The 15,169-nt window shown below is 17.5% G+C and overlaps 1 protein-coding gene across 1 annotated transcript; it reads right to left on the bottom strand.

Annotated features, from left to right (window-relative positions):
- Window positions 1-3,274: 3,274 nt before the first annotated feature.
- Window positions 3,275-15,123, bottom strand: LOC135121980 (uncharacterized). The gene is made up of 13 exons (XM_064046241.1): window positions 15,023-15,123; window positions 13,568-13,647; window positions 12,638-12,711; window positions 12,517-12,576; window positions 11,494-11,557; window positions 9,102-9,184; window positions 8,118-8,179; window positions 7,984-8,057; window positions 7,869-7,923; window positions 7,003-7,084; window positions 6,011-6,133; window positions 5,235-5,301; window positions 3,275-3,405 (listed from the first exon to the last, which is right to left on the bottom strand). Exons 1-13 carry the CDS (start codon window positions 15,094-15,096, stop codon window positions 3,275-3,277), a joined length of 1,029 nt encoding a protein of 342 aa, XP_063902311.1. The 5' UTR covers window positions 15,097-15,123.
- Between the last annotated feature and the right edge of the window lie 46 nt (window positions 15,124-15,169).

Consider the following 15,169-nt stretch of genomic DNA (forward strand, 5'->3'; position numbering starts at 1 on the left):
ATAAAGATGTTTTAGTTAACAAAGAATTTATATTATTTTACAGTTGTCGTAGTACAAAATTTTTTTATCAAATCTAATAAGTTGTTAAAATTAAAAAAAAAATTATATTAATTAATAGTTATTTTTGTACCAATTTTTTTTTGCAAAATTTGTAAGATTGTAAAGTATAACTTTGTCATAATTGAAAAAAAGTTTTATTAAATTAATAAATTTTTAAAAAGATTTAACCTTTAAATTATTAAGTTGTATATTACATTTTTATATAATTATATACAGTTATTAAGTAGTAATAAAGCTCGTATTGAAAGTAAAAATTTATAGTACATATAAAATTTACTAAAAATAATTGTTATTGTACAAAGTTTTTCTAAATCCATAGTTGTCAAAATAGAAAAAGAGATATAGTTTATAATAAATTATTAAAGCTTTTGTAGTACTCTAAAATCTTAAAGTTGTTGGTAAAAGTATATACAAAATTCACAAGATTGTAGTATATAAAATGTTTTAATATAAAAAATTATTGTTGTTGTAGCACAGAGATAGTTTTAAGTGAATTTGTTTTTATTATAGTAAAAAAGTTCAAACGTTATTCGTAAAGTCTTGGAATAAAAAAGTTTTTTAAATTAATCAAGTTGTAGTATGAAACTCTTTTTTAATAAAATTTATAAAGTTGTTGTAGTACATAAAAATTTCAATAAATTTTAAGGTTGTTTAAGTCAGTAAAGTCAGTAAAGTATTTAATACTAGTAGTATAGATTTGCGGTGTATAAAAGTTTTTATTTGTAAAGTCGTAATATAAATTTAAAAAGTTATTATAATATTAAAGAGTTTTTTATAAAATTAATAAAGTTCTTCTAGTATACCAAAATTTTTACTAAAATTTATAAAATTTAGTATAAAGTTTTACTAAATGATAAAAAGTTACTTTCATATAAAAAAGTTTCATTTTTTTTTTCAGAGGGACCAGTTCTGTTGCATTTTTCTATTTATAAATGGTTTTTTTTAAGAAAATCTGAAGCATTAAAACTATTTTTTTATTATACTTGCGCAACTACTATTGTTAGATTGCGAATATTTTAATTTTAGATAATTATAAATAAGTTTACGTTAACTATTTGTTCGTTTTTGAATTATACTAAATAATCAAGCTTCCTTCGCCTTATGGAATTTCTTTTTCTTTTGGGCTTGAACATGGCCGATTCTGCTTGTATTAAAGAGTAAACCAAGCATCTTTTAACAAGAGGAGTAAAACTTCGAACGGCTCTTCTTATTTATAGTTTATTTAAATATATCCTTTTTTTATGAGTATATAACCCGTTTTCAAAGTAAAACTTTACACTGTTTATAGGCTAAGACTTCAAAGACGTTAAAAAGATTCTATTATGAACCTCTTTTTTTAACCAAAAATTCTTTTCATTTACTAATGAGAGAAAAGAATGCTAGGGATTGCTAGGCAATGCTATAATGCAATGAAATGGAAAATTTAGCTAGCAGCAGAAGGAATTGTTTTATAGACAACTAGTTATTTAAGAAAAATTTAGATTTAGTAATGATTTTTAGTATAAATAATGCTATGAAAAAGAAAAAAAAATTTATTACAATTGCCAATCTGAATTATAATACTGATGCTTATTTTCGTAATTGCTCTGTTCTTAGTGTAGTTAAATTTTTTTTTTAATAAAAAACTATTAATTTATTAAAATAGTGAAGCTTTTATAGAAAATTAGGCACAAGTTATTAAATTTGTATATTTATACGTTAACGATTAAAAAAGCTCGTTTGGAGTGTAATCTTTAAATTATTGTGTCGCCTAACTTTAGCTACCTTGTTTAATTATCACTTGTATATGTTACTGGTAAATATATAAGTTTAATACTAAATTCTAAAACTCTTCACTCTATAGCTTAAATTATTAGAATAACTTTTTTTTTTAATTTTTTATAATTGTAACTCGCTTTGCGACAATGACCGACTCCAATGTAGTAGACTTGTAACATTTACACTCATATGTCTTTATAAAAAGCTTGTGAGTTTTCATAAGACGAAGAATTAATAGTAGTTTCCTTGTTAAAGAGAGTTAAAGGAGTTGAGACTCAGCTTGCTGTTTGCAAAGCACGCAGATTGTAATATGAACTTTTGAAAACTAATTATAAGTATCATTTTTATGCCAAACTCGGAATATCTTCCGGAAAAGCCTTTAATTACCTATTACTTATCATGTTATAAATTTCATTACTAAAACTTTTCACTTAGAAAAGCTATTTTACTAAAAATTTTGTACCTAAATTATTACTTTATATTAAATTTTACTTTAAGTTACTTGTTGTTGCTAGAATTACTATCTTTTTCGGTTATTTAATTTATGTAATAAATACTTTGAAAGTTATTTATCGATATTTTTTATAATTATAATTTCTTCAGTCATTTATATATAAAATTTTCTTAACATTTCTATTACTACAAACTATTTTTACTAAAATATAATTTATTTTCAGCCATAACTCACCTCAGATTTTTATTATTATTTGATTAATTTCTATTTAGAAAAAATTCATTCTTTTTTAAGTGAAATCTTTATATTTTAATTTTATTTATATTACTTAAAATTTAATGTTTAGATTAATTATTTATAAATAATTTCCGGCCTAGAACTTTAAAATTTTCTTAATATTAGTTACCACTAATAACTCATTATTAGTAAATTATAATTTATTTTCTTTATTTAATTTTTATCACCTTTAAAAAATTTTTTATTATTTCTTCTTACTACTATTTTATATCTTTTTTGAAACATTCCTTTATTACCTGTTTTAAAACTTTAATATTTTACCTAATCTTTTTTAATAATTATATTTAACGAAAGAAAGGAAATTATCAATTTAATTTGATTTATTTTTAAACTTTTACTCATTTTTTATTACTGATACTTTATAGTTTGTGAAATATAATATAGCGTTTATATAGTTATGACTTAATAATTTTACTTACTATTTTCCAGTACTAATCATATATATTTGAGAAAACAATAAAAGTATTTTTTGATTTAGTTCTTATATTTTTCTTATTATCTACTACTAAATTTACTAAAACAAATAGTATTCTAATTAATTTTTTAATTTCACAAAAATACTTATTTTTTTTCCTAATTATTTATTTTTACTGATATTTTAATTTAAATTTAAAATTGTTATCCAAATATTTTTATATTACAATAAATATTAAAAATAAATAACAATAATAAATCACTTTTATTATTATGTTATAAAAAAATTATTTATGCACTTTTTGAAGATGTCGTAAAATATACGGAAGCAAAAAGCGCGAAAAGCACTACTAAAAAGGGCTTCAGCTTTTCATAAAAATACATTAAGGCGGCAATTTCTCCAGTCGATTGTAAAGAATAGCCTTCAAAAAATATAACGATAATAACATTAATGATAATATGTAAACGATAATTATAAATATATCAAAATAATAATGATATAAAAGTATGAGCAATAATAAAAATTAAGTCATGAACAATAAATGACATAAATATATATAAACTATAATTTATTTATAAATAAGTATCCTATTTTCAGATAACAATGAGTATATGATTCATAGTACTAATTATAAAAAGAAATTGTAACAATAATAAAAAGTAAAACGAAATAGTAATGATAAAATAATAAAATAAATACAAACTTTAGTTATAAAAAATCAAAATAGTAATAATTATTAAAATTAACAATAACTAAGAAGAAAATAATAATAATGTATATAATTCAAAACTGTAATAATAAAATAAAAATATATTAATAATAATAAATGTAAACCAAATTAATATATAAATATAGATAAAAACTATAATTTTATTTAAGAATAATCATTACTACAAAAATATTATAATAATAAGTAAACCAATAATAATAAAATAAATAGAAATAAAAAAAGGAAAAAACAATAATAATAAGTAAATTGAAATAATTTTAAAATAATAAAATAAATATAAACTTTAGTAATAAGTAAATCAAAATAATATTAATTATTTAAAATTTAAATAATATAAGTAAATAAAATTAATGCTAACAATTATAATAAATAATAATAAAATATAATAAAAATATATAAACAATATTAAATTTTAATCAATAAAAAATTTTCCCTAACGAAAAAACAGAAAAAATTGTTATGAAAAAAAAGTTTATAAAATAATGAATATCAGAAAAAGTAATGATAATAAAATGATATAAAAGTTTTCATATTAGAAAGAACAATCATAATATAAAAAAACGTTATAAAATAGTTAAAAGTTTCAGTTTGTAATATTTTGTGACTTTAACTTTTTTTTGTATGACTGAATATTTTTTGCAAATTTTTTAATGAATATAAATTTTTCATTTATAATAAATATCTTTAGTGAACTTAAAAATATTTATCAGTAATAAATAAAAATAAATTATAAATTATGTAAATTTGTGTTTAGCGCGTTAAAATTTCTGTAGCGTTTTTTATAAGTGAATTAAATAATATAAAAGTAGAAATAAATAAATTTAACTGGTAATTTTTTTTAGAATTTTTTTAGTGAATAAAAATTTATAAAGCAATAATAATAAAGAAATGACTAACAAACTATCTAACATTTTTTTAGTGAGTAAAAATTTTTTTATAGCAATAATTATATATAACTATAACTAAAAAATTAGCATTTCTTTTAGTGAATTAATATTTGATAATAACCAACTTTTATGGTAAGTAAAAATTATTAAAGCAACAATAATAAAGAAATATGGCAACAAGTTTTTTAGAATTTTTTTAGTGAATTAAGATATTTAAAATAATTATAGTAATTATTACAACTACTAATTCTTTTTGGCAATTTTTAGAGTAAAAAATTTTTAAATTAGTTATAATAATAAATATAAAACTGAAATTTTTTTAATTAAAACCTTTAAAAAGTATTCTTAAAATAATTAAATATTATTTATAATAAATATATATGAATGTTTTAAAAGATTTATTATAATAAAAAAAATATATATATTCTTAAAGGTAAATCAAAAAACTTTGTAAGTTTGTAGAATAAATAAATAAAATTTAAAAATAAATATAATTATTAAATGCATTTTAATAGTAATAAAAAGTAATATAATAACAAATATATAATTTTTAAAAGCGTTTAAATAATAAATAAAATAAAATTAATAAAGATAATCTTAAAAAGCATTTAAAACAGTAACAATAAGGAAAACCGGATCTCCATACACCTCCGTGAAGGGCGCCGTCCTTAAATAAATCCCAAAGTTGGGGGAGAATTTTCTAATAAAAATAAATAAATATATAAATAATAGATATAAAATAAAAAAAAATCATAATAATACATTTTTACATTATATATTAAAAAGTATAAAAAAATTAAAATTTGAATAATAATATTAATAATAATAAACGGCTTAAAGTAAGAATTTAAACGAGAAATAAAATAAACAATAAATATATATTAACAATATTTATACATAATAATAATTAAAAGTAAATATAATAAACTTTTTAGAACAATATAAGCAAAATAATAAATACGCGTGTAAAAACTACTTTTGATAAAATAATATTAATATTAGTTTTAAAAATGAAAATACCAAAAAGTAAAAGTAAATATGTAAACTTTTTATAATAAACATAAAAATAATAAAAAGTAAAAATATAAAAACTTTTTATAATAAATAAATATTAACAAAAAAAATAAATATAAATTTTTTATTGTGAAAAAAAAAAAGTAAATAAATGAACTTTTTACATTATTATAAACTTAAGAAAAACAAGTTTTAACAAAAAATAAAAATAATAATAAAATTTAAAATTTTTTATAGAAAAATAAAAAATAATATAAATATTAATAGTAAATCATATTATATAATAAAATAATAAGTAAATAAATTTTTTCGTTTATAACAAATAATATAAATATCAAATATATAATAATAATAAGTAAAAGTGAAAAAAATAAAATTTTTATATACAATAAAACCTTTGGAGAACTACAAGAGTCTTCATTGTTGATATCATTTATAAGTAAAGCGCACATGAGCGCGCTAGACGTCTCCGGCTCGAAGATTTCTATTGGCTCAAAATAGTGATAGCCGTTGTACGCCTTAAAGGTTTTAATGATTGGGTTATTTTTTGGTTTAGTTGGTAGATTTTTATTTATTATATATTACAGATTATTCTGATTTATAAATCTATTTATATTTACTTTATATTTTTGTTTAAAGTTTTTTATATTTTTTTATTTTTTATTATATATATATATATATATATAAAATTTACTTACTGTGCTTTTCAATATTTATTTATTATTATTATATATAATATAAAACTTAATTATTGTTTACTTTTTCTTCACTAATTTATAATTTAATATTTAACTTATTTTATTTATTTTCTTTTTACAATAAATCTTTTATTTTTAAAATTTAATAATAATAATAATTACAAATAAGTATACAGTTATACTAATGAATAAAAAAATAAATAATAACAAGGAGTGAAAATAACATTTTTTTTAAGTATATAATAATAATAATATAATATTTACACTAATATTATATTAATAATAATAACAAATTGATACTAATATAATAATAAAACTATAATATTAATATCAATAATAATAACTATAAGAAATTAAATAAATAATTATATATAGAAATAAAAAAAGCAAACTAAAATAATAATAAATTGATAAATAGAAATTGCAATTATTATTATTTATTATAATATTAAAATAAAAGACAATAAAATTAATAATAATAAATAAACAAATAATAAAATAAATAATAAATTATTATTAAATGCAAATAAAAATAATATTTATAAATAAATAAATAGTAAATGGTAGTACTATTATAAATACATAAATGATAATAGAATTTGTAATACTAAATAAATATTAAATAAATAATAAAATAAATAAATAAATATTTATAATAATAATTAATAAATAATTATAATAGTAGTCACCCAAGCAAACTTTCGATTATGCACCACAGAAACCGTTTTTGTGGCGGGCGCGATATTGCTAGAAACTAAGAAACCTTTTTCTCTATAAATGATAATATATAATAAATAAAAAAAAGAAAAAAAAATGAAATTATTAAAATATGTATAAAGTATATATGAAAGTAAGTAAATATAACTATATATTAAATAATGATAAATCAATAAAGAGAATAATATTTAAAAAATAATATAATAATGAAATAAAAAGATATATTATAAATAAATAATAAACTATAAAGAATAATAATAATTCAAAGAAATTAATAACATATAAATTATAATAACAGTAATAATAATATAAATATATAATAAAAATAATAGTAAATAAAAAGAAAAATAAGAAATAAAGAAAATAATAAAATAAAAATAAAATTAATAGTAATAATGAAAAAAATAATATATAATAAAAAAATAATAATAACATATAAATAAATATAATAGCAAACGATAAAGAAAATAATAACGCATAAGAATAATAATAATAGTAATAAAAATATATAATAAATAAATAATAATAACATAAAAAATAATAATACTATAAATAATAATGATATATTAAAAAAAAGTAATAATGAAATAAAGAAATGTATAATAGATAAATAATAATAATTTAGGAAATAATAATAATTAAATAAATTAAGAATAATAGTAAGTAAAGAAAATAATATTAAAAAATAATAATAGTACTGGAGAAATAAAAAATTTATAATAAATAAAGAAAATAAAATTTTATTAATAAATAAAAATGAATAAAAATAAAAATAATAATTATAAATTAATAGAAAATATATTATAAAAAAGGAAAAATTATAATAATCATAATAAACTTTGCAATAATGCTGCGCCAAAGTTGAATAGACTTTGCCAAGGCATAGTTCGGGCCTGCAGAAAAAGAGACTAATCAGGGAAAACGTATAACCACGTAGTCCAATCATTAACCACCTTGCGCCAAAACGAGACCATTTACGATGTACTCTTTTTTGCCATCCTCCGTAGTAGCAGTCGTACGAATATTTCTATGAAAATATTTATGTATAATATTATTTTTTGAAAACCGCACGGCTCATTATTTTTACCGATCAGCAAGGCGAGGGGCCAATAAGCGAAGGGGCATCATTATAGTGTTGAATATGGAAGGCTTGTATAAAAAAATATACATACAGTAATAATAATGAAAGTAATATTATTTTTTAGTATAAACTTATAATTTTTTTAATAAAATAATGTATGAAACTTACTTTATATTTAATACTTATATTAAGAAACTTTAATAATAATGATGAGGAAAGTAAAACTATCATTTGGTATAAATGATATTATTTTTCATATGAAACTTTTTAACATTTTATATTTATTAAATTAAGAAACTAATAATAATAATGAAAGTGATATTAATTTTAGTATAAATTTATATTTTTCATAAAAATATTTATGAAACTTGTTTATCTTTTTATATTAACGTTAAGAGTTATAATAATGATAATAATGAAAGTAATATTATCTCTATATATCAAAGTCGTTTTAATAAAAATCCTTTTTTGTAACTTGTTATGTCTATTATGCTAAGAAATTTAAATAATGATAATGAGAGTAATAATATTATTTAGTATAAATTAATATTTTATTAAGAAAAAATTGCATAAAACTTTTTTAACTTTTATATTTATTATTTCATTACTTTAAATAAATAATGAAAGTAATACTATTTTTAGTATATATTTATAAAATAATAATAAAAATATGAAAGAGTTTTAACCTTTTATATTTATTATATTAAGAATTTTAATAATAATAATGAGGCAAAATTATTTTTTAGTATATATATTATTAAAACTTATTCTAACTTTTAAAATTTATTATCATGATTTTTTTATATATAATAATGATGAAGGTAATGATATTTTTTTGCATATATTTATATTTTCAATAAAAATATGAAACTTTCTAACTATTTATATTTATTATACTAATAAATCTTCAAATAATAAAAGTATTAGTAATTTATATATTTTTATTACGAATAACAATTTTATAATATATTTATTAAAAAAATGCACAACTTTATAATAATTATTCACGGAGGCCTGCGCTGCTTCGTTGGGAATCAGATAGCAAAGCGTTGGCGTGTTTAGATAAGCAATTCCTGCAGGAAAAAATAAAGTTTTATAAAAAATATATATAAATAGTTAAAATAATGTATAGTATAAGAAAAAAAATTTATGAATATACAAATAAAGTAAAAAACTTTATAAAAATTTTAAAAATATACTAAAAAGTGTAATTAAGTTAAAAAAATTAAAAGAACTTTAAAAAAAAACTTCAAAGATATATAAAAGTTGTAAGATAAATATATATAATAAATTTAATGAAAAAAATAAAAAATATTAAAAGTAATGAAGAAATATAAGAAACAAATAAAAAAATTAAAAAAAAAAACTTAAAAGATAAATTGTAAAAATAACTAAACAAGAACGAAATATAATAAACTTAAATGATACAGAAAAAGTTTAAAAATAATAAGAAAATATAATAAAATTAAAAAAAATAATAAACAAACAAAAATATTAAAAAAAATAACTGAGAATAAAAAAGTTTCAAAATAATAAATAAATACAATAAAGTTAGAGAATATATAAAAAAACTTTAAAAATAAAATAACAAAGAAAACTTGAATATAAAAAAAGTGCAGGAAAAATTAAAATTAAAAAAATATTTAAAAAAAACTCAAAAGATATAAAAAAAAGTTTAAAAATAATGAAAAATATAATTCAGTGTAAAAAAAATAAAAAATTATAAAGATAAAAAAAAAATTAAAAAAAAACTTTAAGGGTATTAAAAAAGTTTTAAAAAATAAAAATAAAAGAAACTAAAGAGATGAAAAAGTGAATATAACAAAATATAATAAACTAAATTAAAAAAATTTATAAAAATTATATTTAGAGAAAAACATAAAAGTTGTAAAAAAAAAAAAAGTGAAAATAACAAATATAATAATTTGAAAAAAAATACTAAAAGAGAATAAAAAGACTTTAATAAAAAAAAACTATAAAATTGAGAAAATAGTTTTCTTATAATAAACTTTTTTATTACTCGTAAAAAAATCTTTAACTTAAAAATTATGAATTGTTGCACAATAAACTTATACATTCGTTAAAAATATTGTAATAATATAAAAAAATGCGCGTCGAAAAAAAGATGGGGCAAAAAATATCATTTAATAAAATGAAAGGTTAATAGTTTTCCTTTATAGTGAAAAGCCTATCCAAAAATCCTTAAAAAAAATACGTTATTAAGTAAATTTCCCAACAAGCAACTACAAATTCACTAAAAATTTTTATATTTAAAAGATAATACAACCATTAATTTTTGTTTTCGAGAAATGCAAATATAATAATGAAATATATATATACTAATATATAATAATTAGTATATTTAAATTTCAAAGACATTCAATAAAAATAATGAAAAAAATTAAAGTTTACTTGAATACGACAACCAATAAATTTTAGATTTAAATGCAATTAAATTAATAAAAAATACAAAAAAAATACCAACATAATAAAACCAATAATGTTTAAATTGAAGATAACCAAAAAAATTAGCGAAGTATATAAAATATCTACACGAAAATTATTCAACCAATTATTTTTAGTTATAAGAAATAATAGAAAAAAAATAATGAAAATAAAACATATTACTTTATTTTAATATGCCATAAAAATATGAAAAATAACTCTACCAATAATTAACACTTTTTAAAATATGCAAAAAAATAATGTATAAAATATGTATAAAAAAATTACAACAGTAAATAATATGAAGACTTACAAAAAACAATGAAAAGTAGAAATTTAAATATATATAACCCAACAACTATATTTATCTTACACGTGCACAATAATTAATGAAAAAAATAATACAATAGTAAAACAACAATTATTTTTCTTATTTAAGACATGCAGAAATTGAAAAAAAAGGTAAATAACGACTATACTTTGTTAAGACACGCAAAAATTAATGAAATATAAAAAATATACAACCATAAAATACAACTTGAGATTTAAGTAATAGTAAATTGCAAAAAAAAGTTAATAAAAATAATACAAATATTATATATTTTAAGACATGGACAATAATATATATACAATAAAAATAAAACCAATGACATTTAATTATACAGACTTCCAAAACATTAAGAAAAAATAATATACAAAAATAAAATTTTTTTATATAAAACAAGCACTGAAATTAATGAAATATAAAAAATATATACAATAATAATACAACCAATAATTTTAATTTTTTAGAGATTTCAAAAAATTAATAAAAATTAAAAAATTATAGGAAGAAACAAACCGACCAATGAAAATGAAACAAAATACGGCTAATAATTGCTAATTAGAAGACATGCAATAAAAATAATGAAATAATAAAATTGAAAATGCTAATTACCTTTAATTTTTCGCTTCGAGCAAACCTGCATTAAGATGGCATCCATAGCCAATGAAACGCGAACCTTTCAAGTATAAAAAAAAAACAGTAAAACTAAAAATTATTAAAAATTTATTTATAAAATTTCTTAAGTGCCACAATATTTTTAATGATTTCATTGAATATATTAAAAAATTGTGCAGATATCGTCCAATCAAATATTTGAAAATTCTTTTATTGTAATAGATATCCGTATTTTTAACAAAATTTTGTGTTTAACAATATATTTAATGAATACTCCAGAAAAAATAAGCGCAGGTAATCATCCAATCAAGTGTTAGAACGTATCATAATTTTAAAAATATATTTCATTGGAAAACAAAAAAAACTTAAGAAATAATTTTATTTAACTTTTCCCATTAATTTTAATAAATTTGCTATTAAAAAAATAATTATTGGGCCAATAATAGTCCGATCAGGTATCAAAATGAATCAATTTTTCAATAATAATTTTTAATTCTAGTGAAAATTATTTATTATGTACTTGTGTTTACAATATTTGTAACGAATTTATTAAATTAAAAAAATTGTGTAGATAACCGTCCAGTAAATTATTAGAACGTATCGTTATTTTTTAATGGCCCGTTACAATTAAATAAACTTGTAAGAAATTAATTTATTGTTTTGTGTTGTACAGTATTTTTAATGATTAAAAACAAAAAAATAAAAAAATAAAAACTGCAGAGATATTTGTCCAATCACTTATCAAAACGTAATAGATTTTTTTCTTAATGCATTTTTATACATAAAAAAAATTCTTAAGCAATAATTTTATAAAATTTTGGTACTTTTCAATATTTTTAATGAAATTACTAATAATAATAAAAAAGAATAAGAAATAATGATATAATATTTAGTATTAATGAATTTATTAAAAAAAACTGCAAAGATAATTGTCCAATCATTTATCAGAAATATTATACCCTTTTTATATGTATTTTTTATAGAGCAAATTAAATAGTAAATAAAAATAATGAAGAGTACATAAGCTTCCCCATCAAGGTATGAATAAGACCCAATAATAAACTCTTTATCTGGATAAACCTTTTAAAATATTCATAATAATGAACAAATAATTATAAGGAGTAATAATAGCAATAATAACTTCATTAAGCCAATTTTTAATTTCCGGCGTTTGAGTAAGCAAATCACAACCCGCTTTTTCACACAACATTTCATCTTTTTTTGTGAAAAAAAATTAGTGCCAAAACATTTTACATTAAAAATATATTTATTATAGTTAGTTTGTTAGGACTAAATAGATTTTATATTTGGGCTTCACGATTATTTGATAGTTTACTGGCTAAAACACTTTATTAAAAGTTACAGCGACAAAAAAAGTTGTACTACTCGACTAAGTTTTAATTATTCTAATAAAATATGAACTACGTTGTTCATGATTGGGGGCAACCCCAATGGCTTTTCACACTACTTTACAAGTAACTAGATTAAGCCGTTCTGGCCTATAAAGTTTCACGAAAAATAATGAGATACAAGTAGGAGAAAACTAAAATATAAAAAAGGGCAAAAATAATAGTGAATAATAAAAGTCAATAGCAACATAGTAAATCACATCTAAAAAAGTAATGAAAAACTCTATAAATAACCAACTAATTATATAATTATAATGATACAATAATAAAAGTAGGAAAAGTTTGGCGCCCAGAATAATCAAATTTTATCTTGAAAATGCAACCCCAACATGTGTTAACCAATAGCGTACAATTTATAAAATCTATAGTTTTTTTATATGAATAATTAAAATGAAAAAAAAAATTAATACAACTTGAAAGGCTTTATAAGAAAATAACTTTTTTCTATAATAATGACTTTAAAAATAAATAAAAATAGGTAACTTTTTTTATAGTAAAAGTTTATAAATATAACTTTTCTATAAATATAATTTTTTTTAAGAATATTCATAAAAATTAATGCCAATAAAGTTTTAAAAAGCAATAAAACTTATCGAAAGTATAAAAAAATTGTTATACACTTTTTATAAAGAAAAAAAAAGTTTTTCCCATAAAAGTTTTACCATTCATATCATTTTGTTCAACGGAAAGAGGAAACGTTAACGTTCCTGAAGAGGCTCTCGTTATTTCTATTAATCGTTTCCTTAAAAAATTAATTAAGTTTAGAAAAAATACAAAAAATAATAATAAAACTTTTATAACTAAAAATATATTAAAAAATAGTAATAAATAATAATTATAATGTAAAAACGGAAGATATAATAATTATTTTTATAAATATTTTTATATTTTTAAATAAAAGCACTAATAGTTGTAAAAATATATAATAAAGTAATAAAAAAAAATGTTATATTAAAAAAATATATATATAAGAAAATAACAGAGAAAAACTTTTTGAACTGATAACATATATAAATATATACTGCACATAATAATAATAGTAAAGTAAAGACAATAAAAATTATTATTATTTTGTTAATATTTTATTTAAAAGTTTTAAGTAAAGACTACAAAGTTATAATAATTAATATTTATTTTAATAAAGATCGATTTATAGTACTTTTTCACCAAAAATATATAAAAGTATTAGTTTGTTGATAAATAATAATAATAAAAAGGTAAGACTAGATAGTTGTTACTGTTCTTATTTAGTTTTAAAAAAAAAGTTTTCTAAGTTAATAAAAGAAATACTTTTATTCAAAAAATATATAAATATATTATTAATAAATAGTAATAATATAGTAAAGATAAAAATGTTATGACGACTATCTTTATGATTTTTGTTATATTTCATTATTTAATATTCTTTTTAAGTATTATTATTACTAATAAATATTTGTTTTTACAGCCTTATTATTATTTGTGAGTAATTATTATCACTATAATTATTTATATTAGAATATATTTTTATAGCTGCTGTTATTATTATTTATAATTAATTACTCATTATTATTATTTATTATTTTTTTTAATTAACTTCTTTAAGCTGATATTTATTTTAATTTCAATTATTAAATATATATATATTTATTAAGTTGTTTTGAATAATTATTTATTATTACTACTATTATTTATTAATATCTATTTTTTCTATTCAATATTATATGGCTCTTATTATTAGATTATTTATTTATATTATTATTATTATAATTAATTATTATTTATTTTTTCTATTAATTTCTTATGGCTGTTATTAATTTCTACAGAATTTATTATTTTTTATTAATATTATTTTTTCTATTATATTTTTTATAACTAGCATAATTATTATATTTAAAATTATCTGAAATTTAATATATCAGTAGATGTCATCTTTTGTTTATTGTTTTTTATTATATATTAATATTTAATTTTCCCATTATATTATTTATGGCAGTTATTATTATTATTATTACAATATATAATTTATTGTTTTTATGGATGTTGTTAGTTATTTAATAATATATTCATTTTTATAATTAATTGTTACTATTATTATTATATTATTACTTCATTATAATTACTATTAACGGGCGAACCAAGTTTCCGGCCTTTGAGAGTTTATAGCAATCACGTGAGCACCGAAACTCATAAGGGTTTTAAAAGGGCCCATCGCGCTTCCAGCGCCAAGAAGAACGAAATATTGATTGGACAAGTCGCACCTTCGTAAAATTTAAAGAAAAAAT

This window comes from Zophobas morio, unplaced genomic scaffold (assembly GCF_036711695.1).
Source record: "Zophobas morio isolate AGI-343-1 ecotype UQ-CSIRO unplaced genomic scaffold, CSIRO_AGI_Zmor_V1 ptg000820l, whole genome shotgun sequence".
NCBI lineage: Eukaryota > Metazoa > Arthropoda > Insecta > Coleoptera > Tenebrionidae > Zophobas > Zophobas morio.